Source organism: Eptatretus burgeri, chromosome 12 (assembly GCF_056783735.1).
Source record: "Eptatretus burgeri isolate ZD-2024b chromosome 12, Ebu_testis_v1, whole genome shotgun sequence".
Taxonomy (NCBI): domain Eukaryota; kingdom Metazoa; phylum Chordata; class Myxini; order Myxiniformes; family Myxinidae; genus Eptatretus; species Eptatretus burgeri.
In genome coordinates this window covers 13,725,359-13,752,253 of record NC_140972.1, presented here as the reverse complement: position 1 = coordinate 13,752,253, position 26,895 = coordinate 13,725,359, and the positions used below count along the sequence as shown (strand labels likewise).

Below are 26,895 nucleotides of genomic sequence, written 5' to 3'. Positions count from 1 at the left end.
GTGTCTACGATGCAGTGCCCCTCTACCAGTACACACACTGGAACTGGTATTCATTTCGCCGACCTCGGAAGGGTGACAGGCTGAGTCAACCCCCTGGTGTATTAATTCAGCGGCCGACGGGGCTTGAACTCAGGACCCGAGGATCCCAAGCCGCCACCCTAACCACTGAGCCAACACCAAGTTATCCAGCTGTTGTTGCTGTGCTTGTTTTCACTTCCTTGTACACTGTCTTGATGACTCTGACTTTTTTTTTTTTTTTGCAAAGTTATTTTAATTGTTATCTCGGCATGTTTTTTTTTGTTGTTGTTTTTTCTTGTAGCCACGAGAGAATCTGCCTCTGCCCTTGCAAACTGGTGAGGAGACAGATTACCAGGTGGCCCTAAAGCAAGAGTTCAGACTCGCAATGAAAAGTCTTCCGTATTTCCTGAAGATTGAGACGAAGAAAAAAGGTGTTGTTTGTTTATTTATTTTTTTAAATCTCTTTCTGGTAAGATGATGTCACCATTCATTAGTCGATGTCTGAATATTTACTGTCGTCTCATTCTGGTGTTTCTCGATCATTTCTGATTCTTGATGTCACACATACTGCGTCAACTAACAAACAGCCTTTGTGCTCAGTTGACAACCCGAAATGTCGATGTCCTTGGTTGAGAGAGATATGTTAACCACCATGGGAAAGAGAGTGAATCAACGTTTCGGGCATGAACCCTTCTTCGAAGCAGGAATGGCTCTTCAAACCTCTTGCTTATAAAAAAGGGCTCACTCATGAAACGTCGCTTCACCTCCTTTCCTACAGCAGTTAGAAAACTTCTCCAAACGCTTGCATTTGGAGGGTAAATGAAATTGATAGTCCCAGGTGTTCAGGGTGGGAGGATAGCACCACCTGGTGGAAGTCGGTATTACCTGTCGAAATAATATATGCCATAAAAGTGGGTAAGTACGAGTTCTTTGCTCGTACAGTATGATTTAACAGCTCCGCCAACTCGTGATCTTGCTTAATTGGATGAGCACTTTTTTCTGAATTCCAACCCAAATAAAACCAAAATTATTGTCCGACTCCAGTTCTTTTCAACTTTCCTCCTGAGATTAGAAACGATATCTGTATGGACGCACGCACGCACCCAGCCTCAGCTCTTGTACCGAGTGGCGACTCACTCGAAAACACTCGGCTCTTTGCTTTGAATGTGCATTCCTATTATAGTATGGAGCTGTGATCCTTTTGCCACGAAACCAACAAATGCTATTTACTCCAGATTAGCGAGTGGTCATTTATTGATTTAAATTTGACAAAAGAAGGGATTTGTGTCGGGAATTTTATGAAATGAAAATTGGTGTCTGTTTAATCATAAAAATGCCCATTTTAAAAGCTAGTCCTTCCCGGATGGAAGAGGAAGAAGCAGGACCTGAAGCTTTCATGTAACAGTTCCAGCACTACGACAGCAGTAACCCTAAAGAATAAAGCGTGATGGACATGGAAGAAGTACACAAAATTATATATATCGTCTTGCTTTCTCAAAGTCAAAGGAAATATTAAATAGAACACGGAACAAACATACAATCAACAACAACCACAGTCATGACGACAGCAATAACTTGAACGACACTCTGGAGAGAGTATACCTCCGCCAGGCTGAACATTTTACATTTTGTATCCACTGATAGGTCGGATCTGCATCTGGACCTTAACCAAAATCTTCTCAGGTTGTTCTTGTCATCTAACCAACTCGTCCACCAAGTTTTTCATCTGAATTTGTCCACAAATATTTGACCCTCTCTCTCTCTCTCTCAATAGTGAAGAATCACTTTAAAAATTCTCGGACCCGGATCGTCACCAAAACCTAATGATTTCGTCCTTGTTTCACATCCAACCTGTCCACCAAATTTGTCTGAATCTGTCCATAATGCTTTGAGATATCCTGCTGACAGACAGGGGTGAAAATAACCACCATCCACCTTCCGTGGTGGAGGTAACTACAACAACAATAACAACAATGTGTTATCAAAGATCCTTTTAGTGTTTTTGGCATGTTTCACTACATTTCACATCTTCATTGACACTCGCAGATAGAAAGTGTGTGTGTGTGTGTGTGTGTGTGTGTGTGTGTGTGTGTGTGTGTGTGTGTGTGTGTGTGTGTGTGTGTGTGTGTGTGTGTGTGTGTGTGTGTGTGTGTGTGTGTGTGTGTGTGTGTGTGTGTGTGTGTCCATTTTTCACAAAGATGGCTAAACAAATCTTGGTCAAATTTTCAAAAGTTCATCAGTGAATGGCAGGGAGTGTTTTGGGGGGGAAGACATTGTTAAAAAAACACAGTTGGATTTTTAAAATTATTATTATTATTTTAAAATAATCACTCTATTGTGCCTAAACCACTAACTACATATGTGAAAGGTAATATAGTTACGTTTGAGGGGGGGTATGCATTCAAAGGGTAATTAGGATGTTTAATTAGGTATGCCATGCTGTTCGAGTGTACCAGGATCTCGATGTAATAAGTAGCAATTCAGTGGTGATAAGTTGTCTAGTAAATGTCCATTTCTTCAAGGGGGAAATGATAATTGTCACGTAATTAGATAGGGATACAGGATAGGGTAAGTGTGTCTGCGTAAACCCCTTTTAGTATTCTCTGGAGGCTTGCCGTGACGTCACAGGACAGTGCTGCGGATGGCTCCGCCCCGTGATCACGATTGGCGGAAGGCGACGGCGGAGGGCCAATAAACGGCTCGATTGGAAGTGACGAGGACGGGAGCATAAAAAGGTTCTGTTCGGGGTCGAAAAGGAAGAGGAAGAAGATCGGGACAGAAAGACCGTTTTTTGGGGTGGAGGTTGTTGTGCTGGGAGCGTGCTTGTTGTTGCACTGATTCGGCCCTGGTTTCATCGTGTCTTGTAGCCTTGCTGAGCCTCCTGCCTCACCTTGGTTGGCTCTGGGGTTCTGCTGGCTCGGAGTACGGGGTCGAACGGCGGGCGGACCTGCCTCCCTCTCCTGCTCGCAATTTGGCACCAGAACTGGTTCCCTGGCGGCTGTGAGTGGACTTGGGCCAAGACCAGGAGGTCGACAGCACCACGGTTTCTCCTGCCCCCCTGAGGAGAGCAAGGCCAGCTCGTCCGACGCCAATCCAGGGACTGTTGCGTCCACACCACGGTCCAGCCTGACCACCAGGAATAGCAACGTTTTGTGTGTGTGTGTACCTGGCGCCTTAGAGGGTTTGAGATTTGTATATTCATTGGAATTGTCTGTGTTTTCCCCACGCCCGATCCCACACCATCCCGTCGAATCGCCCCGGATCCCTCTTCTTGCCGAGTCTTGTTATTTCTGGTTAGAGGAATAAACGTTATCAACTCAGTGAAAAGCGACTCGTGCCACCTTCCTCGTCCCGTTTGCGGTAGAGCGATTAGAACCGCCATCTTTGGGTTATGAATAAATAAACCGCCTCCATCGTTTTGGCTCATTCGACGTTGGCGGGACTGTTCAAGTCCCGTGGACGTCACATTGGTGTCAGGGTGTTGGATGTTCGAACCCCTCTAAATTATATTTGGTATTGGGAGAATATACCAAGATTAAAATCTCGCCACGAATTGGAATATAAAATTACTACAGAAAAGCGCGGGAAAATTTTGGCGGGATTTTTCAAATTAAATTTAATTGGCGGCAAACGGGACTTCTGCACCATGGCGGATGTGCAGATGTTTGAGGAGGAAGGCCACGTGTCTTGCAGCGAGTCGGGGGAAGAAGGGAGAGACGGGGGTCGGATTGGAACCTCCCCCATTCTGAGCGTGGACCGTGCTTCATTGCCCGTAATGGAACCGGCAGTGCCGGAAACCGGTGCGATGACGATCCAGACAATGTTGGAACGTTTAATAGCAGACATGACAGCACAAATAGCAAATCAATTCGTGACACAGAGGGCAGAAATGACGGCACAAATGGAAAATCAATTCGTGACACAGAGGGCAGACATGACGGCACAGAGGGCAGAAATGAAGGCAGAAATGGCAAATCAATTCGTGACACAGAGGGCAGAAATGACAGATCAATTGGGGGTAATGGGGGAACAGTTGGGTGCACGAATTGATTTAATGAGGGATGAATTGGGGGGAAAAGATGGAGAAAATGAAAACTGAGATGCAGGAGTGTGTGGATGTTAAATTGGGGGAAATACAAAGTAAATTCGAGGATAGATTGGAGGAAACAAAGGTAGAAATTACATTGGAGGGGGAAAATATACGGAAAAAATTGGTAGATAAAATTGATGCAATGAACATTCGGGTTGATAAAGTGGATGAAAGCCTGGAACGTCATCGTGCCTGTGTGGATGCTCGTATGCAGCTGCAAGTAGAAGAGTGGGGAGAGCTGAGGAAGCAAGGGATGAATTTGGCGGAGGAGGTAAAAGGATTGGAGGCTCGTTTGAATGAACAAGATAAAATTATGAGCCAAGATGAAGTCTTGGATAAAGGCCTGGTAGAGCCGTCTTTTGTAAGTAGAGTGTCCGGGTTGGTTGAGGAGCAGCTACAAACTCGCGACGGAGCCTTGGAGGAGGTTGTGCGGGCCCAGAAGACCCTGCGGGAAGAGGTGAATCGGTCCATTCAACGTTTGGAACAGGAAGCAAAATTGACCCATGAGACCCTCACCACAAAACATCTTTGGCCACAGTGGGCTCCGAAATTGGATACGCAGCCACAAGGGTGTTTGATCCCTGGGCTGGATTCGGACAAGGGAGAAACTGAGAAGCGGGCCACCGTAAAAGTGATCCCCCTGGTAAATTTCGACGGGTCAGGGAGCCTTGAAGCTTTTCTGACGCAATTTGAGTGTATTTCCCGACTAAACGGGTGGAATGAGCGAGAACGTACAGGGAATTTGGTGGCAACGTTGCGGGGACCAGCCGCAGATGTGTTAAACGTGATCGTGGAGGGGATGTTGACCAGCTCCCACATTTGCGAGGCGTTGAGCCGTCGGTTTGGGTTCGCGGCAAACTGTGATCTGGTGCGGGCTCAGCTCCAGCACCGCAGATTAAAGCCGGGTGAGACAGTGCAGGAGCTGGCACAGGACATTTACCAATCAGTCAGGATCGCGTATCGGGACCTTACAGTGGAGGCGTGGGACAGACTGGCACTCGAAATTTTTAGCTGCTCTTCCTGACCCTGAGGTCCGAGCGCTGGTGGAGCTACAGGATCCACCCACCGTGCACCGAGCGGCCGAGTGTGCGGCCAGGCTGGCCTCGTGGAGTCGGCCGAGTCGGGTGCCCGAGAAACCATCGGTGACGATCCGACAGGCGGAGATCCAGGATCAGGGAGGGGGGCTGGGAGAAATTGGCATTACCCATATGTTTCAGGAAATTTGCCAGAAACTGTCAAGTTTGATAAAGGGTAATTCGGTAGTTGGTGCGCCAAAGCGGCGGGGTCCAGCCCAGCCAATAGAGCAATTCGATTATGGCCGAGGGGGTCCGGAACCGGAAGAGACATTACACCGATACCCACGGGGGCCTTTTATGGGGAGTTGTTTCCGGTGCGGGCGAAGAGGACGCATGCAACGATATTGCCGGTACCCGGCGATGGAGAGACCCTCCAATAGACTTTCAAGCCCGGAGAGGATGAATCCTCCTGCTGAACCGCCAGGTCTATCCGAGATGCCCTTTCATAGGTCGGGTCCGGAAATCACTGTCAGGGGTCGGGGAGACTAGATCGGGCTGAGCATATAGGGCCATGCACGGCTGGTGAGATTGTGGCGAAGTGCCTCCTTTGGTGGAAAAAAAAATGAATTGTGGGAAAATTGGCATGTGTTTGTAAGTTCTGCTGGGTTTTAGAGTGACAATAGGGACAATGGGTAATTGGTAACAAAGCGGGCACGAGTGGCTGTCCAATGGCTGGTGCGTGGATCGGGTGAGAAGTGCTGTGTGAGTTGTTTTAAGTTAAGAAGTGAAATGTATGGTGCACACATTGATTTTTTTTATTGGAGATGGTGTGGTAACAGGGAAGGTCATGGTCGGTGAAGTGTTAGAAATGCAGGTGTCACATGTAAGGCCGATGGGGTGGGGGAGTCATGTGGGTTTTGTGGGTGGGGATGATGTGCTTGTCCACAGGGATTGCTGAAGCTCACGGTAAGCGGGAATTGCGAGCCCCTTCAAGGAGATTCACCCCTGGTGGCTAATGGTGACAGTGTCTGGAGGCAACTGGGAGAGGGTCTGGTTGGGCGACCAAGGCGGGTAGGACCTTGGTGACCCAGGAAGGCCAGAGGAGCCAGTGAGACCCCTTCCAGAGTGTTGTACGGGATTAGAGCTGATGGCTACCAGGGGGGAGGGAATCAAAGGGAGCGGGGCGGAGAAACGTCCGGGTTGGACTAAAGCTTACCTGTGGGCATGGTTGCACCTGAGATGCCCCCATCATCTTGTGGTAACCCACCCCACGGCCACGACGGGATTCAGCCTGCATGATTAAAATGAGGAACATGACCTAGAAATGTGATGATGACCATGGTGTGAGTGTTGTGAAGATGTGTGAGTCCCACTCGATCCCGCACAACTTGACATGTGCAGCAAGGGCATGATGTCCGCATAATTTTGGGGCAAGCAAATTTGAAAATTGGCTCCCCAGGTAACGCTGGGTCTATTAGCATCCACTGTGGGAGGCGGTCAAGTGTAAATATCCTGTGAATAGTGTCGTTAAGGCTTAGAGTAGGAATGTAAAGTATAAGTGTTGTGTTTTTGTGGAACCTTTTGTTCCCCTCCCCAGATCACTGGAAGAGTGTTGGGCAAGAGCGATGATCCAGAGGATGGAGTGCAACTTCGCTCAGTGCTCTCAAGTGATAAAAAAAATCAATAAATTAATTTAAAAAATGAATGATTGTTTAGGCGAGGATAAGGCCATAAGGGGATAGTACATTAAGCAGGATAGGTAAGTAACTGCGACTCGCTGCCCATTGCCCCTCCTACTTTATTTTGTTAGGTTAATTAGGTGTGAGTCAGTAAGTGTTAAGGCTGGTACGGTAGCGCCTGTGATATACCTTGCAGGAGCTGCGGTACCAGAGGAGGGGGCAGTGTTGCGTTTGAGGGGGGGTATGCATTCAAAGGGTAATTAGGATGTTTAATTAGGTATGCCATGCTGTTCGAGTGTACCAGGATCTCGATGTAATAAGTAGCAATTCAGTGGTGATAAGTTGTCTAGTAAATGTCCATTTCTTCAAGGGGGAAATGATAATTGTCACGTAATTTGATAGGGATACGGGATAGGGTAAGTGTGTCTGCGTAAACCCCTTTTAGTATTCTCTGGAGGCTTGCCGTGACGTCACAGGACAGTTCAGCAGATGGCTCCGCCCCGTGATCACGATTGGCGGAAGGCGACGGCGGAGGGCCAATAAACGGCTCGATTGGAAGTGACGAGGACGGGAGGATAAAAAGGTTCTGTTCGGGGTCGAAAAGGAAGAGGAAGAAGATCGGGACAGAAAGACCGTTTTTTGGGGTGGAGGCTGTTGTGCTGGGAGCGTGCTTGTTGTTGCGCTGATTCGGCCCTGGTTTCATCGTGTCTTGTAGCCTTGCTGAGCCTCCTGCCTCACCTTGGTTGGCTCTGAGTACGGGGTCGAACGGCGGGCGGACCTGCCTCCCTCTCCTGCTCGCAATTTGGCGCCAGAACTTGTTCCGTGGTGGCTGTGAGCGGACTTGGGCCAAGACCAGGAGGTCGACAGCACCACGGTTTCTCCTGCCCCCCTGACGAGAGCAAGGCCAGCTCGTCCGTCGCCAATCCAGGGACTGTTGCGTCCACACCACGGTCCAGCCTGACCACCAGGAATAACTACTGTGTGTGTGTGTGTGTGTGTGTGTGTGTGTGTGTGTGTGTGTGTGTGTGTGTGTGTGTGTGTGTGTGTGTGTGTGTGTGTGTGTGTGTACCTGGCGCCTTAGAGGGTTTGAGATTTGTATATTCATTGGAATTGTCTGTGTTTTCCCCACGCCCGATCCCACACCATCCCGTCTAATCGCCCTGGATCCCTCTTCTTGCCGAGTCTTGTTATTTCTGGTTAGAGGAATAAACGTTATCAACTCAGTGAAAAGCGACTCGTGCCACCTTCCTCGTCCCGTTTGCGGTAGAGCGATTAGAACCGCCATCTTTGGGTTATAAATAAATAAACCGCCTTCATCGTTTCGGCTCATTCTACGTTGGCGGGACTGTTCAAGTCCCGTGGACGTCACAATATTAAATGATTCCTGACCCCCGTTCCTTCGTGGGTATAGGGCAGTGTTTAGGCCCCCACAAGAAAATGGAAACATTTATTTGGTTTCTTCAAAAATGCCAACAGGATTAGAACATAACCAGTCACCAACGGGTAACCGTGCTAGTTATCTATAATAATAAATGTCAGCGTGTATCCGTCAGTTCATCCGTCCGTCCGTCTCCTCAATAACTCCAAAACCATGAAAACTCGCGGCCTGAAACTTGGCATGCACACCAAAGAAGTGTATGAATGAAAATTGTTTGTGTTAATGTAAATACCCCTTTTTGAAGGTAATTAATGGCCTTACTTAATTACCCTTTATCAATGCCCATCCTTGGTCACCTCGATATCCCTCGCGGGGGTCTTGATTTCCCATTTTGTTTTTTGGCCTGCTCAACAATGCCTTGATTTGGAATTTGATTTGGATTTGGAACACAAACTGGTCCAACACGTGGAACATGTCTTTCAATCCAGACAAATCTCACACACTCACTATGTCTCTTCGAAAGGACCGTTTACAAAACCCCCCATCCACTTTCTCAACAATCCTCTGGAAGAAGTCTTTTCTTTCAAGCTTCTGGGTCTCACTATCTGCCATGACCTTTCCTGGGAAAGTCACATTTCCAACCTCGCCTCAAAAGCCAGTCGCCGACTGGGAATCCTCCGTCGTGCAAAGTCCTTCCTCGGCCCTCTTGAGCTCCTGACCACTTACAAAGCTTTTGTCCGTAGCCTGATGGAGTACTGCTCTCCCCTCTGGGCTGGTGCTCCTGCCTCCCACCTTTCTCGGCTTCACGCTGTCGAAACCAGGGCATTTAAGATCATCGGCATCTCCCGCAATGAAGCTGAGTCTTTGGGCCTCTCACTCAATCACCGCAGGTTGGTCGGTGGTCTTTCTGTCTTCTACCGACTCCTCTCCAGCCTTGCCCCCCCCTGCTCTCTCTGCGATTTGTCCCCACCACATTTCCACAGGGCGCTCAAGGTCCGCCAACAACCCCCTTCTTGTAAAACTACCAAAATCACGAATCACTGCCCATCTTCACTCTTTCATTCCTCTTTTTTCCCGCCTTTGAAATAAACTTCCTCACTCTATTCTTTCCCATTCTTCCCTCCAGGCTTTCAAAACAGCTGTTCACCACCACCTCTTATCTTCCCCCATCCAAATCCTCGATCTTTTCTACCCCCGATAATCCACCCAAGCCCACTTCCTTCAATTCTCCTGCTTTCCTTCCTGAAAGTCCCTGTAATGTCCATCTTCTCTTCGCCATGTTCCCCGTCCCATCCCCATCCCTCTCCCTTCCACAGTTCACCTAATGTGTTTGTTCCCCACTGTTTTGTCCCTTCCACTCCCGCCCCTCTTGTCTCATGCCTCCTTGCTGTGAGTTGTGTGTTTGCTCTCATACAAGCCTCGACCAAGGTATACAAAAAAAAAAAAAAAAACAGGCCGCAACGGTTTAACAATGAAGTTTTATTTTTTTATTTTCTCCACTTCCCTCGCTCATATCATCGAATGTGTGTTGATCACACCTGTGAATCTCTGGATACATTGCAATGCTTATAAACGCCCAGAGACGCCAGTGTTCGTGGCTTTATTTCATTTCCACACATGCGATAACCTCCAGAATCTCTTAATCTGAGCCAAATTTCTAAATTTAAACTCTGGAATTTAACTTATTAGCAGTTCCAACTGCTAAAAAAAGAAAGTGTTACTTGGACATTGCTTGACATTCTGGGCATCTCCGAGTGCATGGTGTTTATATGACCGATCCACAATCGCTTACCAAGCCAGCCCGTTCCTTATCAATCGTTTTGTTGGAGTGGTTTGCTTGAGTGCTTAAGCCACTTGGTGAGCATGATGCAAGCTGCTTGTTTGTTTGTTTCTCAGTCATGCATGACCTTGCATGGCAAAAGCATTCACACTGTAACTGAATATATCGATCGACTTGAACAAAGTTCAGGCCCTACTCTCCTTTCCCTCTCTGTCTCTCCTACACCCTTCATCTCCCCTTAATTTTCCCTTCTCTCTCCCTCTCTCCACCACTCCTCCCCCTTCCCCTGCTTCCCCATCCCTCCCCCTGTTACGGGAGCTGTCAAGGACTGATGGTTTAGTTTTGAATTTAAAACTGCTTCCCCAGAGTGTAGCATGTATGAATCGGATTCGGAATGAGATGACTGGAGGTGTGCAAAGGTCGCTGCATGTGTGAGCATGCATGCATGAAGGCAGGCCTTTGCCAGGTACAAAGCGTAGGTTTTAAATGTTCCCGCCTGGTTTTATATAGAACCCCTCGGATAAAAAGGAAATGCCCAGGCAAAAAATAGCATTCCTTTCATGTCGTAATTCTCTGCAGTCGACTGTAGTATATGAGAGTACAACTCTCATATACTATACTTCTAACTGCAGCATTTTTGCCTGGGTGTTGCTGTTTGGGCATGTTTTATCACCCTTCCCTTATGCTTACCTCTTCCCAAACCCCTCCACTCCCCACCCCCATGGACATCTTTGTGCTGTTTTAACATACCCCATTTCATTCAATTCTGTGCTACCCCCCCCCAACCCCACCCCTATTTTCCACAAATCCCACCACCAAATGAAAGTCGAGAACCTCTCCCCCTTACCCCCTCAAATCCCCTACCAAACGCAAGTCCAGAACCTGCTTCCCTCATGCTTACCTCCTCCCAAACCCCCTCTCCACACTTCCTCCTCCCCTCCTCTCTGTCTCCCCCATCCGCCTCACTCCCACTTCCCCTACTGCAGTGGAAAGCAACATTTGGTGAAGTGTCGCATTCCTCACACCCCCTCCTTCTACCCTTCCCACCCCTCCTCACTCCCACCTCACTCTTTCTTCCCCCCCCCTCCACCCCATCAATATTCCCATCAGCAAAGTGACTGTGCGTGTGTGTGCACGCACATGCGTGTGGTGCAATATCCTGTGTTTTGCTTGAACCGCTGAGCAAAGCGACCGGTAGGCACACCGAGTAACAATACATTTACAATTGCTCCCTGACAATCACTTGTATAATTATTATGGACTCTGGGTTTGGAGAGCTCACAAAAATAGAAAGTACAGAAATTTTGGGATGAAATTTAAGCGGCTTAATTGTGTGGGGAAATAGGGGGAGAGGTGGGGGGGGGGTGAATACACATGCTGCATAGAGGTTTGTGATTTATTTATTTTTCCCCCTGTTTTTTTTATTTTATTATTTTTTTATTTTAATTGTTTTAAAATCATGAAATGTGCCATTCAAAACAAACCTGATTATAATTATATTTGTTTTTTTTTTTTTAATCATACACCGACAGATATTGTGCGGTATTCTGACAAGTACCACAGCAAAGGAGCTGGTGATTTGGCTTCGGAATGGGTGCCTGGTGAGTTACTATTGCCAAAATAGACAGCGGAAGTCATTCTTTTTCAGAGCATCACCTACTCACCCACTCGTACACACATATACAAGCAAGTTGTCCGTGCCCGCACGGGATTCGAAACGGTAGGGATGAAGGCGGCAAAAATGACGTCTTCTGTCAGAGCCGGCAAGCTGGGAGCAACAATTAGCATTTATTTCCACATCCAATGCATTTTAAATGCTCTCGTGGTGGTGAGATGCTTCACTTGAAAGGGTTTGTTCAGTATGTCGCTTTTTGATGCCTATGGTCCGTAATTTATAGTTCGATAGCTATTTAATTGCATCCGGGAAATGCTGAACAGATGTGTTGTTGCCGATCAACTTCCTCACATGGCAAGCACAACTACATCTTTAACGGCCCCAATTATTCCTAGCTTCTTGTGGAGTCGACCAGGGAAGTCTTTCACCAACTGGCTGGCCAAGCCTGACGTTTAACTGAAAGTGACTGGAATTTGCAATATATATATATATATATATATATATATATATATATATATATATATATATATATATATATATATATATATATATATATATATATATATATATATATATATATATATATATATATATATATATCTTTTTTTTTTCAGAGCACAGGCAATAACTTGCCAACTGTTCATGAAAGACACCTTGGGATGTTTAATGGCCACCAACCAATGCTAGCAGATGTCTTGACGTCCATGCAACTCAGCTTGACATCCATCAGATAGATGGCGCACTTCGTGATTCAACACCCTATCCGCGAATCGCTAATCTGACAGTTTATAGTCGGGTCACGCATCTAACTCATTCGATACGGTTTAAAGCAGAGAAATTTGAGGTGAGGAGTGTGCTCCCTCTGCACCATCCTGTCGAACCCCTCACCTGGCAATTGTATGCAATGTATTTTATCATGTGAAGAGGTACAGTCCCATTTAGAATGATCTTTGACCCTCGTGTTTACAGAAAAGATGTCCACAGCAGCGCTGGAAGGTCCTGAGTTGATTGCAGATTGTTGCTGTCTCGGTGCATTGACCTCCAGTAGTTTAGACATTGGGTATTTGTCTTGGATGAGGTGTTTGTGAAAGTAATCCTCGGCTGACTTTGTATTTATTCAGCATTCTTCTGAGGTCTCCATGTCTAGAAGGCTTTCTTGTATCCGGAAATGTCTGGGATTATACGATGTCAACGAGGTAGGTTTCATAGGTTTCTCAATATTATTATTATTTTTTAAGACTGGCTGTAACATATCCCAGGCTGGCCTGGATGATGTTTGCCAATACCAGAATCCATTGTAATTAACCCTTTGAGCCCGAGCTGCCGTTTTACCAACCGCTAGTCAAACATCCATACACCCAAGTGGCTGGATTTTTTTCCAGGGAGCCAAGGGTGGGGGACCCGAAAGTCCAAGGAGCTCAGGGTTCAAAAAGTTGTTTTTTTATTATTATTATTATTAATAATTTAGTTTTCAGGTTTGGGAGAGTGCTGGGAATTATCTGTCGCAGATTAAGACTGGGCATCGGGCAGCTTCACAAGTACACTCCGGGTTCATGTTGGGGTGTGGTATGCAGCGGCAGAATAGACTAAAGCTAATGCTGCCGTTTACAGAGTCTGAACATCTGCACCCCCATGTTGTTGCAGCGATTTTGATGCAGGATATTTTTGTGTGAGACTTTGTCTTCAGCAGACTTTTGAAGGTGTTCTTTGAACGATAGACCTCGGGTTAATCTGATGAGCTGTTTTAGGCAAATGTAGCGAATTCGTATCTGACCAAAGAGTCCAGCACATTTAAAATGCAGTTGCTGCTCTGACGCACTCAATCAGAGGTGAGTGTGCATGTGCGTGTCAAGGAGCATAATGGGAGAGCAAGGATAAGCCATCCATGGGAAGAGGAGATGTCTCCTTGAAATATTCTACCGCTGTTACCCAGAGTTGTCCCTCTCTGGAAAGGGAAGGGTGATCGCCAAGACTGCAACAACTACCGAGGGGTAACTCTGCTCTCAGTGCCAGACAAGATCTTTGCTTAGATAATTCTTGATAGGGTTCGCCACCATCTGCTTGATCACCAGCATCCAGAGCAGTCAGGCTTTACACCAAAGAGGTTAACGATTGACCGTATCCTTGCCCTTCTGGTCCTCACCGAACGCAGACTAGAGTTTTGGCAGGGGCTGCTTGTAGTCTATGTTGATCTCTGTAAAGCGTTTGATTCAGTGAATCGAGATGCCCTCTGGAGAATTCTTGGTCTTCGTGGGGTGCCACCAAACTGATCAATCTGCTGTCTGAACTATACTCCGATACTGAGAGTGCTGTGAGATGTGGTGGTGCCATCTCTGACTGATTTCCCGTTGTGACTGTAGTTCGTCGGGGGTGTATCCTGACCCCCACACTTTTCAGCGCTTGTATGGACTGGATTCTGGAGAGGATGTCGTTGAGATCAAGTTGCGGTGCATCGTTTGGAAATGTCAAGATCTCTGACTTTGATTTAGCAGATGATGCAGTCATCTTTGCAGAGACTCTCGATATCCTTTTGGGGGCCCTCGGGGTGTTTTCTGGGTCAAAACTAAATTCCAGGTTTTCATTGACATCTTGGATGCTGCTATCTTTTCTGTACCTGTTTGTGGTGAGGATATTGATGTCACGGAGAGATTCACTTTCCTTGGCAGTGATATTCATGTCTCTGCTGGCTGAGTCAGAAGTCAATAGATGTCTGGGTCGGGTCAGGGTAGTCATGGATTCACTGGATCATGGGGTGTGACTGTCGGTACCTGTGGAGGTGGATCAAAATCTGAGTCCTCAGGTCCTTGGTGCTTCCAGTCTTGCTCTATGGATGTGAGACTTGGATTCTGACCAGGGATCTGAGACGGAGACTTAATTCTTTTGATACCAGGTCTCTTCAGAGAATCCTTGGCTATCGCTGGTCGGACTTTTTGTCCGACGAGTGATTGCTGAGAGAGACCCAAATGAGATTTGTTACCTACACAGTCCTGAGTGTCAGCTGCAGGGACATGTGGCTTTATTTCCTGACGATGATCCTGCTCACCAAATTGTCTCAGCGAGGGAGCCTCGTGAGTGGAGGAGACCAATGGGCCAACCATGTGCCTCGTGGTTGCAGCAGGTTGATCAGCATCTCAAGGAGATGGAGATGTGCCAGGAATCTGCCAGGAGGATGGCCAGACGGTGGTGCCTGGAGTACCGGCGGAAAGGTGGATGCAGCGGTGCGCTGCTCCGATGCATGCTCCCATACCTGACCTGCACCCAGATAGCCCTGAGGTTATTACTCCTTCACGCTCAGCGGCTGTGTTAGTCTTGTCAAGTCTCATGTTGTCTCGTGTATTTATCTGCACATGTGTACATGACTTGTGTTGTAGCTTCTCCTCCTTCTCCTCCTTCTTAAAGTAAAAATTGCAAACAGAAAAATAATTTGCATTTTGTACGATTTCTAACAAGCCAAGCAGAAATGGTGTTTCTCTCATGACCAATTCTTGTCTTCTATATTGTTGCGAATTCGTGCCCGCCAGCGTGCGATCGGCCGCTTGACTCGAATGGCGGCCGCCTCGCCCACCGGATGGACAATTCAGTCGTGACCCTCTCGAAACCCGCTACGAGCCTCTTACGTGAAGCAGGATGGAGAGTTAATAAAAGGAAAGGAGACGAAGCGAAGCGGGAACAATTACACAAGCATGTTTAATTGCGCACGGAAGGCACGTATTTACAGTCACAATAGTCATGTGCAATAAAGAAAAAGCAAGTCAAGAAATGGCACGTATACACAATCACGGGCAAAAGAGATGTCCCGACTAAACCCGACACACGATAATACTTAACCAGTTTTACTTCAAGGACTGGCGCCACCCATAGTCATTTACACGAACCCAAAGGAAAGGAGAAAGTTGCGACTTCCCTGCACGCGTCGTCCAGCGTCGCGTCCTTGACCTCAAATCAGAGCCTCCCCCGATGTGGTCTGCGACTCGCACCTCGCGTCGGCATGTGTAGCCGCTCCGCGCCACGAACGGGGCTTCCGGCACTTGGCAGAAGGCTCGCCCTCTCCCGCTGCAAACGGCGACGGCCCAGGACGAGGATGCGCCGACTCGACTCCCTCCAGCTGGACTCTTAGGAGAACTCTCTGAAGTACTCGAAGACGAACGAACCACCAACAGCAACAACCACACGCAGACGAGCGAAGAGGAAGAGAGTGGAGGAAGAGAGAGAATGCGCCCCGCCTGTGTCCTTTTATAGCGTGGGGCTCCGCCATTCGCTCCGCCCCGTTTTCGGCTCCACCCTCCTTCGAGGAGGTTCTCGAAAAGGGGCGTTCCCTCACCCCGACCGCCTCACGCTGTTTATCCACCAATCGGCGGCGAGCTGCCCTTCCCCCTTCCCTCACACCAAGCGCGGGGCAGAATGGCGGGAAAAGCCCACGAGCATCGTTGGTGGTTTTTGTAGATAGGGCAGATATAAAAGATAGAGAAAGAAAAACGACTAACTGAAGGATCGCAGCCCTAATGGATCACATAAATTCCCTCTATACAATGGGTTTGGGCTAACTACACATGTACCTACAGAGATATCTCACCTGAGGGCCCTTTTTGGTGTAATGCGAATTTCCACAGCCGTAACAATAGAATTGGCCAGTCGAGAAGATGTTTTGGCCTTTTGTGAGCCACAATACCATGAGGATCACCATTGAATGTCAGCGGGTTGGTTCCATCATTATCATACATTCATGATGCAATTTGAAAAGTACGTTTGGTTTGCTATTTGATATTCTCATCCTTTTTGAGAAAAGGTGGGGATATTGTAATCGGCAGAGTCTGTCCATCCGTCACACTATCTCCTCCTAAATGGTTGTGCAGAAATTCACCAAACTTGGTCGTTGTGATCGCCACATGGCACGAATGTGCAAGAGCAGTATCATTTTGACTTCCCCCCCCCCCCCGGGTTGGGGTGAAAAGGTCAAATACCAAAAAATGCAATTTTGGGCCCATCTTTATATACATTTATAAATGAAACTTTGTATATACATTCACTTTTTGGGGAACACATGAAATGTGTAACAATTTTTGATTTGAACCCTGGTTCATGCCCATGGGATGGCAACTTTGGGTCACAGGTGTCAAAATGAAGAAAAAATTTAAATCAAAATTAGATATTTGGTCATTTCTGGTGGAATTTTCTGCCATTTTTCAACTTTGCTTTTGGTGGGAAGCATGGGGATTTGCGATTATGTGCCATCGACTTCACTCCAGTTGTCATTGCCTTGCTGATATTATTGAAGTCAAAATATCATCATCGTTACTTGAGCATCTTCGTTGTAATTATCGTTGCAATTAAGGATGATCTGGGATCTGAAATGGGCCATGATTTGTCAAAATAAGTCCTTATTGATGAGTAAATTTTACGGAATGTATTAAATGTAACGGAATTTATGAGTGGAAGACTTCTTGTTCCTGAGTTTCCCCATCACAAGCTAAGTGATCTTTTCATTCTGTTATTTTATACAATTAAATAAACAGCATCCTTCATTAATCGTGCAAGTGATTTGTGTTGTTGCAGATTGGAGACGACTCCCAAAGGAATTGAATATTTTGCAGAAATCCAGAAAAGCTAGTAAGTTGTATGAAGTGAAATGCTTTTTTCCCCCCGGTTATCTGTATTGTACGCATTTTTTTTTTCCAAGTAACGTTAATTTGTTTGTTGCAGAAAATGTGAAGTTAAAAGGTGTGCATGACAAGATGGCCAAGAAAGTCAAGCCTGTTGATAAAACAGAGATTCTAAAGACTTTAGAGGTAATAGTAAGGCCTCACTTTGAATTAAACTAATTATTTTTGTGACTCCGCAGCTCAAGGTGCTGGAGGAATTGTTTTTGGGTTGTGCGTGTGTAGCAGATTTTCGTTACCACGATGACATTTGAACCGCTGAAGGGATTTTGACCAAACTTGGCACAAGTATGGACTGTAAAACAAAGATGAACATGAATGGTTTCAATCTTTGGTGCGACGGGTCAAAGGTCATGTGTTTGAATCATTGTGCAAACCATAACTCGAGTTTGAAGCATGTGACCTCTCCTCCCTCTCCCTCTCCCTCTCCCTCTGACATCTGTTTTTTTTTAATGTGACATTTAATTGAGATAAAACACAACAGTGGGTTTACAAGGAATGTTGGTGTAGCCATTTCCATCAAAGCATTCTCGTTGGGAGGTATTTGTTGGGGGGTGGTATAGGAGGTGAAGGGATGCTGAATTGGGTAACACAGACAGAGAAGGGGTCAGGGTGAGAAGATGCGGACGTGTAGAACATTAAGAGGTGGAGGTTACTAACATGGATGAGTTTGATGCTGTAAATGGGAGTTTATGGTCATGTGCAGACAACCTCTGCAGACTGTACTTCTCATGATCCCCAATTCGGATACACGAAGACAGACATCACACGCGAGGTGAAATGAGGGATTATCGAAAGCATGAAGGAAAGTTGTGCTGTATGTCTGCACGAAGGTTGATGGACCGAGTTGTTTGTGAGTTTGACAGGATTGGGGAGGAAAGGTGTGAACAAGAAGCACATTCAAATGAGATGAAGAGGAAAAACACGTGCATTGTTCCTGATGGAGAGATGTGGCAAATGAAACATTTTAAAGTGTTATTAAAAGCTTTTAAAGCAAAAAGCAAGTTCGTTCAAGTCGGAGGTATTGAGAATGGAAGGGAGAAATCTTTAATTTGACTCTGTGTCCACCACTGAGTGGTGTCCACCATTCTGTGAGTGATCTGACAGTAGGTGTCCACCACGAGGAAAGAATTACCATGTGACATTCTATTTTGAAATAAATATGTATTATCAGTTAAAGTGTGATAAGTTGGATAGTAAGAGTTACTATCATGAAGATTATCACAGTACAGTAAAAGGAAAAAGTTTAAGGCACATCGACTGTGACGACATAATGCAGAACAGAACAGGAAACGAAGCATGGAAGGAATTTGTTCGCATGTGGAAGAGGAGTACAAAGAGTAAATCATATGGAGTCAGTGGTCAGCTACTTAAAATGGATCGTCATATTTGTCAGATCACTCACAGAGGGTTGTAGTAAATGGAATTGCATCCACTTCTGTTCCAGTGATGAATGGTATATACCACAGATTGTGGTATGTACCATTCAGAATGATATTGCTTAAGACATTGGAAGCCTTTCTTTCTTCAATGAAGCAAAATTTAAATTGATTAATTATGGAAGAAGGAACCAGGAGTTTGCGTACACCATCAGCAAGGACAGTGAAATCTGAAATGGAGGAGAAGGACTTTGGGGTGCTCTTTGGTTCAAGCTTATCTTTGTTGCCTTATTGGAGATGCTGATAAGAGAGTCAACTGTAAGTGAAGAATCATTAGGATAACTTTTTCATCATTAGATTAAAAAAAGAGCTTGTATTATGATAAAACGCCATTGTACGATCAACACTGGAGTACTGCAATGCAGTTTGCTCACCTTTTCATACGAAAGATGAACGCATTGCCTCGAGAAGGTACAATAAAGAGCTAATAGACTGTTACCAGAATTTTGTGTGCTTGAGTATCCAGATAAGTTGAAGGCACTTGGTATAACCACTTTTGCATATCGATGAAGTCGAGCAGAGGCGATTCAATTTTTTTATTTTTTATTTTCACAGGATTGGATAATGTGGACTTTTAGAAGTTTTTCACACTCGAAGAGTCGACCAGAACAAGAGGTCATTCACTCCAACTGAATAAGTTTAATTTTAAGATGAAAATCAGAGTGTGCCTTTTCTGTCCGTTGGATAAATAATTTGAATTCTCTTCCTAGTCGCGTGATTGAGCCGGGCACTCAATCAGTTTAAGTCTGTACTTCAATTTTATTTTGGTATCCGGATGTGTTTTTTGGGGTTTTTTGTTTGTTTGTTTTTAAGCGAAGAGGGGGAAATAAGTGAGAAAGTTGAGGACTGTTAAAAGAGAACACTTTGGATAAAGAAAAGCCGAATTGGACATGTGTCAGATGAGAGACAGATTGAGCATGCTCGGAGGTTAGGCCAGACACTCGCAAGGACACAAATTTGATAATGCACTCCATCAAGGTATGGTTAAGACTCGGACATTGGATGGAAACACAATAAAGAATGTCTATAATTGTAACAGAAAAGGACAATAGATGCAGTCCAGAAAACTCAGCTTTGATAAACTGCGAGGAGACACTTCTGATCTAACATGCTCAGACCCGGAACCGGAAATATATCTTAACTCTCTTTATGATGTTTTCTGCCACATAATGTTTTTGTAGTCATTATAGTTAATCGTCTGCAGCACTGCACTCTCTTCCATGACAGTTAATGAAAGGAGGAAAATTACATAGTTTTGAACTTAAAGCTTGAAAGGAGTTTTTTGTTTTATTTTAACTTGCTGTCAGCTAGAATCCAGTGAGTTGGTGGAGGTGTTTTTGTTGAGACTTTTTTGTTTGTTTGTTTGTTTATCCCCCAGTCGTTAGAAAAGATGGAGGGAGAAGGAGAACAGAATGAAGAAAATTCAGGAAAGAAAGGAGAAGAACAAGAAGATGAAGAGGAAGACAAAGAAGGCGAGGACATTGAAGAAGAATATGAAGAAGAGCTTGAAGAGGTAAAGCTGTTCATTTTATTTATCTCCTATTTCAATGAGTTGTGGTTTGTAATTAAATTTTGAATATAAATCCACTGAACTATTCTACATTTTATAACTTCAGATGATGTTTTGGCGTTGAAGCAAATTTGTCCTATTTACTTCCCTTGTGTTTAGCAATGTTTTACCTTTGTTTTTTTTTTTCCTTGCATCTTAAAAATAACTCTCATATAAGACCCGTCGCTTCACTGACGGGAACACCACTCTTTGGTGAAACTCCACATTTTGGGTGTAGGTACTTCAGAATCTGGGCAAGGTTTTAAGTCTCCACACATTGGTCTTGAAGGCAGTGTTCAGGACACCAAAGGCCGCTATGAAATGTTCATTGGGATGTGAGTCAGGCAGTGCTGCCACCGGCCCACAGGCAAACAGTAACCACAATGAGGCCAATAACCCATAGCTTTTCAATATCCAACACGTCTTGAAACCACCACCGTGAAAAGCTCACCACCATAAGGGAGATAACTCCATACGTTTTGAATGCACAACATGTGCCTGAATCCCTATGGGGTTTTATTTATTTTTTAACCGTGCAGCCCTGGGTACCCAGACTAGTTCTTAATAAAACCCGAAAGCTGGCCATACACAAAGGTGTGAATGCCTTCATGTACAGTCTATGACAGTTAGTTGGTCTATGACTGACACTTTTTTTTTTTCTTTATCATAAAAATGAACTGGACGATGGGTGGAATGCGAAGGTGGTAATTGACAACATACCTGTGGTTTACCTTTTACAGATTATATCCGTAATTTGTATGAAAATCATGCTGAAATTGGTGTCACACGAACAAGCCAAAAGAGTCCCAGAAAATTGAGGTTGTAACAGCATTTAGAATTCTGGTTTTACCACCGTGAATTGGCGATAAAATTCCGACAAAACTAAATTCCAAGGGTTAAAACTAATTATCCATTTTTTTTTTACAAAAAAAAATACTCTGTACGGTTGAACACACTTTGTTATACCAGTACAAGTGCTGTGGTAAGCAATACTGTGCCTGTGTAGATCCATTCCAGAAGTTGATGAAGTCCAGCCATCGCGAACAAATATAGCTTGAACATTATCACACATTCCTATTCGTCAATTTTCTGAAAAAGGCATTGAAACTATGGGAAATCATATTTGTAACGGCCAGTATCTGAGCTTGTCAGGTAGGCAGGTGTGTTTACAGTTTGTATACCTTGTGACGTCACATCCAAACAATTTTTAATTTGTATCTCAGCTCTGAAATATTATTTTGACTTGACACTTTTACTGCCTGTGATTTGTTTGGTAGGAAACGGACTACATTATGTCCTACTTTGACAATGGTGAAGATTATGCTGCCGAAAGTGATGACAATATTGATGAAGCTGTATATTGAATTTGATGTACAGTACATGGTGGTAAGTATCAGGAGCAATGGATGCAAATTGATAAAATCTGAATGTACATGAATTGCATGTTTGTACATTTGTGATTGTAATGGCACATTTGATCTCAGATTTGTAGATGGCCTCTGGAAGCATTTTATTTTCTTATTGAAAGCTTTTGTTCATTCCTGATGCAAACAGATTTGTGTTGATTAGCACATCCGCCTGCTCAGCGGGAGATTGTGTGTGTGTGTGTGTGCATCCATCCAAGGCATAGCTTTTGTCATTAAATTATAAACGAACCTTTATTATGAGAATATGGAGAACACCAATTAATAATTCGGTCGAAGGTCAAGGTCACAAAATCGTCAATTTTCATCTGATTGATTTGAAATTTGAACAGCATTTGCATATTGGGACATTGAATTGGTTCACCAATCAAAAGCTGGAAGCATATTGTTTTTGAGGTCCAAAGATCAAGGACTCAGTGACTTTCATAAATACAGTAAACCCTTAAATATCGCAGGGTTACTATGCCGCGATAATGTATTCAAAACCACGACAGTTAAAACCAATTCCCTCTGGGAATAAGTGGGTTAGGTTCCTGGGATTCGAGAAAATGTCAAGGTATGTGGGTGGCAGTAAAAACAAAACTTATCGCAATTGAAATGAATGTAAATATGCTTTATGATGAAGTCTCCTGCTGCATTGATGCAGATTAAACATTCAGAAAGGATTAAACTTGCCCCCTTGCCTCCACCTTCCTCCAACATTAATCTTAAATCGTTTTCCTTTGTAATCTGTCGACGTGTAAAATGTTTTTATTTTATAAATCGTACTGCAGCTCCATAAATCAGCGAATAAATAAAATTAAAAGAATCACTTTTGTTTGTTGTTTTACATTTCGGCACCATTCCATTATTAACTGTGTGCGAATGGCTTAGGTGCGAGTTATCCATCACAGCTCAGCTCAAAAACCACGATTGGTCGAAATTAAGCCCACGATAACTAAATCGGTACACACAAAGATTGCCCACGATTGGTCAAAACCACAATATTTTCAAAGGTTTATTGTACCAGTCTATAACCACTTATCTGTCTGTCTATCCAGGCTATAACCTTTTTACCATTTGAGCTTTTGTCATCCAATTTTCAACAAACCTTTTATTATGAGAATATGGAGAACACCGATTATTCAATTTTACTTTTTTCTTCTTTCTTTTTAGCTCGCCTGTTCGAAGAACAGAGAGCTATAGCGATATCCCCAGCATGAGCGTGAGCGTGAAAATGTGAAAGTTTTTGGTGCAAGTTATTTCCTTTCTAATGTTTTTATCTACCACACTATTTTTACTGATTACAATATACAAATACATATATTGCTTTAAAATTATTTGGATCAGACTTCACTGCAATGCTTTATAAAAAAAATATTATTAGACTCATCTTTTAAAAACGATAAATGTATAAACAGGTGAGCATTGGGTGGCTTTGACACCAACTCTCTGGTTTTTCCACTGTTTAGTTCAAGTACAAAGTGGATGTGGACGAGCTTTGCATTTTGGGATGCTTTCTCATTCCCTTTGTTTTGCACCCTTCTGTTATTTCCACCATTGCATGATGTCTTTCATATTAAGCTCGTTTTTTTTTTTTTTTTTTTCTTCCTTCTTCGAATTGTACAGTCTCTATCCACCAATGTTAAAGTTATCATTTCCACATGCATTAAAAAATGTTTTTAAATTTCTAAACATCTGCCATCTTCTTGCAGCCGACTCATTGTCAAGCATTTCCCACTAATGCCTTTAGTTGCACCTGCTGCATCCTCACACTGTCTATAAAAATCGGATTGAACTGTAATGAAATGCTTTTGATTCAACTTTTCAAATAATCCAGGAATTCTCCATCAGATACCTTACAGCTTATGGCCGATGCAACTCAATTTTTGCCTAATAAAGAAGTTGTAGGGACTTTTTTATACATGAAAAAAAATGTATTTGTGTATGATCTGCTCTCTGGAAAGGTAGTGGCAACAAATGGTGGATAGGTTTAAATTGGAATTGGATTGGTACCCAGAAGCATTGGATAGAGGGGTACAGGGATATTGGCAGGATTTGTGGGTAGCTTGAGTACGAATGTGCGATTCTGTACATCCGTGCTGGATGTGATGTCTAGTTAAGGGATAATGTGTGGTTGATGTAAATTCTTCACCCTAAAACTGCCTTTGCCCACACCCTCTCCCCCTCCTAAAAAGCTCGTTTTAATTCCAACACCTTGGTGATATCCCTTAGCCTGCCACACTTTTATCATCCCTCTCCCCAATTCCCCCAATGAAATGAATTTGTTAGCTTGATGGATTTATTATTCCCGCGCTTTCGAAGAAAAGCGGGAATATTGTGATTGCCGCCGTCCGTCCATACGTACGTCCGTCTGTCTTACCCTGTAACTCCTCCTACACTGTTTGAAATAGGAACTTGAAACTTTGGGACATAGTAGATATATGTATGGGGAAGTGCACAACACTTTCGGATTTTTGGTATGACCCCTAGGGGCCGGGCCAGAGGGGGTGGGGTCATGGGGGCTGATTTTTTTTTTAAGTATTTACCATTGTACATGTTAAATTCTTTTATAAAGAACTTACTTATGTGGCCCCCATGAGTGACAAACAGTCACAGGTTTTACTGTATTTATCTAATTGATTATGAATAATTAATATTATAAACAGTTCATTCCTATGATTAAATTGATGCACAGTTCTATATTGTTAGACAGTGTTAAATTAATGTTTCATGAAATGTTGACATGCTTGCAATGACTTCTGATTTAGTAAACATAGTAAGTCTTTGGTCATAAAGCACATCAACTTGAAAAGAATTGTCAATCCATTTTGCAAGATAAAATTTCACCTAGTGTTAATGGGACAAAGCAGTGCGTGCGGGAATATGCGATGGTGTGCCATCGACAACGTAGTTTTAGTTTAATCTGGTTTTGTAGCGCAGGAATGATGGGCTGAATGGCCTCCTGCATCACAGTTCTTTGTTATTTGTTATCTAAGCCACAACAAATTTGAAACCAGATTCCTAATTCGGAAATTAACATGTTTTATTCATATCAGGGTAGTGTTCTTTTCAGTTGTAAAGATTTTCACATGTGTGCCCTGGATTTTAAAATCCATTAGTAATTTGCCTAATTTGGTCTGAAAGTTATTAGCCAAATCAAAATTTATTTTCACCACACACAAAGTAAAACATAAATGGTTATAAAATAAAAATAAATCGCAATATGCCCAACCAGCTGGAAAACAGAACAATATCCATCTCCAAATACAAGTTTCTGAAAGACTCTTACTCAGCACTTGTACGTTGACACATATTTGCGAAATAATCCACACATAGCCACTTGTACTTTGTCAGTTATTTTGCTATCGGTTCCTTGACAACGCTCTCATCCCATTTGTTCATACGTTTTTCACTTTTTTTTTTTTTAACTATTTTTTCCATCCTTGGTTTCTGCTGGTCTTTACACTGATAAACTCCCTGTCTGGGCTTTCAACACAGGGCAAAAAACACTCCGTTAGGATCAGGTTCCAAGATTGTGCTACATAAACATACGCAAATTGGCATCGCTAGCTGTAAGGGTATTTTCAAAATAATCTGTGGAACTTGAATAATAATCCTAACAACAAAACAATTGGTTACCTGCCTGGCAGCTTGGAAACCCAACAACAACCACCACCAACAGAAGATGGTACACCAAACTATGTTGTTGTTTGTGTAATTGGTCGATGTGAAAATGCATTTGTTTTTCTTTTTTGCCTTTCCAACAGTAGATAATCGAGTGAAGGTGGAGGACAACAAGGGGTTGGAGTTCAAAACGGCAAAAATGTTTTTTGGGAGCGAAATACTGCACGTTGCCAGTGAAAGGAAGAATATGCCACTGTGTGTGGATGTGCATAGTAACACTGCTTGGACCCATATCAATAACATTTGCTACAAGGATGACAATCTCATGCTCTTGTGGTGCTACTTTATTAATTAAGAATATTAATAAAGAGATCCATAATAAGAATGCTGGATTTTTTCTTTTTCTTTTTATGAGCAAATACAACCTGTCACTTTGACGGGTATTAAAGGGGGGGAGGAGAGAGAGAGGAAAAGTAGGAGCGAGAGGAAACGAGGGAGGTGGGGAGAGCTTTACCTCACCAAACATTGCTATACAATGTGGGAAGGAGGGGTGTGAGAAGGGGGTCAGAGAGAGAGAAAGGTGAGGGCTGAAGGTGGGGTTAGTAAAGAGAATGATATGTTATGCTTCATGACTGAACACGCAAATAAAAACAAACTCATGTCAGAACAGCTGTACACACAACACAGTTTATAATGTAATCTGCTGGAACATCTGCAAAAACTTTGTCCCAGTTCCAGAAAATTTGTGGGAAAATGATCCAACAGTAATCACTCAAAACATGGAAGTACCTACCACTCACGTATGACCTATTTATCTCATCGAGTGTCAACATCGAAAACAAAGCGTTGCGACCAGATATCAGATGGGTACAAAAAAGAGAAGAAGGCATTGCTTATTGAGGTGTTAATAGCAGTGATTTTTGACTAAACAATGTGGAAATCAAGAAAATGACCAAACACCAAGACCTCAAGAATGAAGTGAGAAGATTCCAGAACCTGAAGAATGCCAAAGTTGTACTGGACCTACAGGAATAATGACAAAGAACGTCAAATATATTTAACATGGAGGCAGTACTCCTGGGTGCTCACCTGGTCGTGGATGGATAAGATAATCGGGCAATCACTGGTCAGCATGGATGACCCACAAATATATAACAGAGAAGAAAGTAAATACCAATGGATGGTTTTTGTCTTTTTTTATTTTTATGCCATGAACAAACCGTGTTGTATCACGGGTGATAAAGGTTGTGGTCAAGTTTCATAGAAATTGTGTGTGTGTGGTTTCAGAAAAGAAAGCAATTTTTTGGGGACAACCCCCCATAGAAGCCCTTAGACCACAATTTTTTTAATGTCATGAACAAACATTAGTACATCACAGGTGATGAAGATGGTGGTCAAGTTTCATCAGAATTGTGTAGTTTCTGAGGAGAAAGAAAATGCTTTTTTTTTCTGAAACATTTAATTTTTATTTGTATTTACCTATGCCGAAGTGACGAGTCATATAATGGAATTACCAAAACGGGAAACGTCATGGAAACTAAAATTTCACATTGTCAGCGAGGCAGTTACCCCACCTGTTGCACCGCAGAACAACACGTGGCCAATGCAGGTGAGTAGCCCTGAACTTTGTTCAAGTCTATCTAT

General features: G+C 43.8%; 1 protein-coding gene across 9 annotated transcripts in view; it reads left to right on the top strand.

Moving 5' to 3' along the window:
- The window catches only part of POLR3GL (RNA polymerase III subunit GL), a 29,517-nt gene extending 3,881 nt beyond the window's left edge, over nt 1-25,636 (top strand). For 2 of the 9 annotated variants that reach the window (XM_085849610.1, XM_085849606.1), the window contains exons 2-9: nt 320-449; nt 11,494-11,562; nt 17,112-17,183; nt 17,277-17,362; nt 19,228-19,287; nt 20,051-20,185; nt 21,499-21,607; nt 25,395-25,636. In XM_085849610.1, the coding sequence (XP_085705736.1) occupies nt 320-449; nt 11,494-11,562; nt 17,112-17,183; nt 17,277-17,362; nt 19,228-19,287; nt 20,051-20,185; nt 21,499-21,585 (639 nt within the window). In that variant the 3' untranslated portion in view covers nt 21,586-21,607; nt 25,395-25,636. Of the gene's footprint in view, nt 1-319; nt 450-11,493; nt 11,563-17,111; nt 17,184-17,276; nt 17,363-19,227; nt 19,288-20,050; nt 20,186-21,498; nt 21,608-22,800; nt 23,257-25,394 lie in introns of those variants that run through there. The other 7 variants (XM_085849613.1, XM_085849609.1, XM_085849607.1 and 4 more) reach the window with 6 other exon arrangements.
- The last annotated feature ends 1,259 nt before the right edge of the window (nt 25,637-26,895 follow it).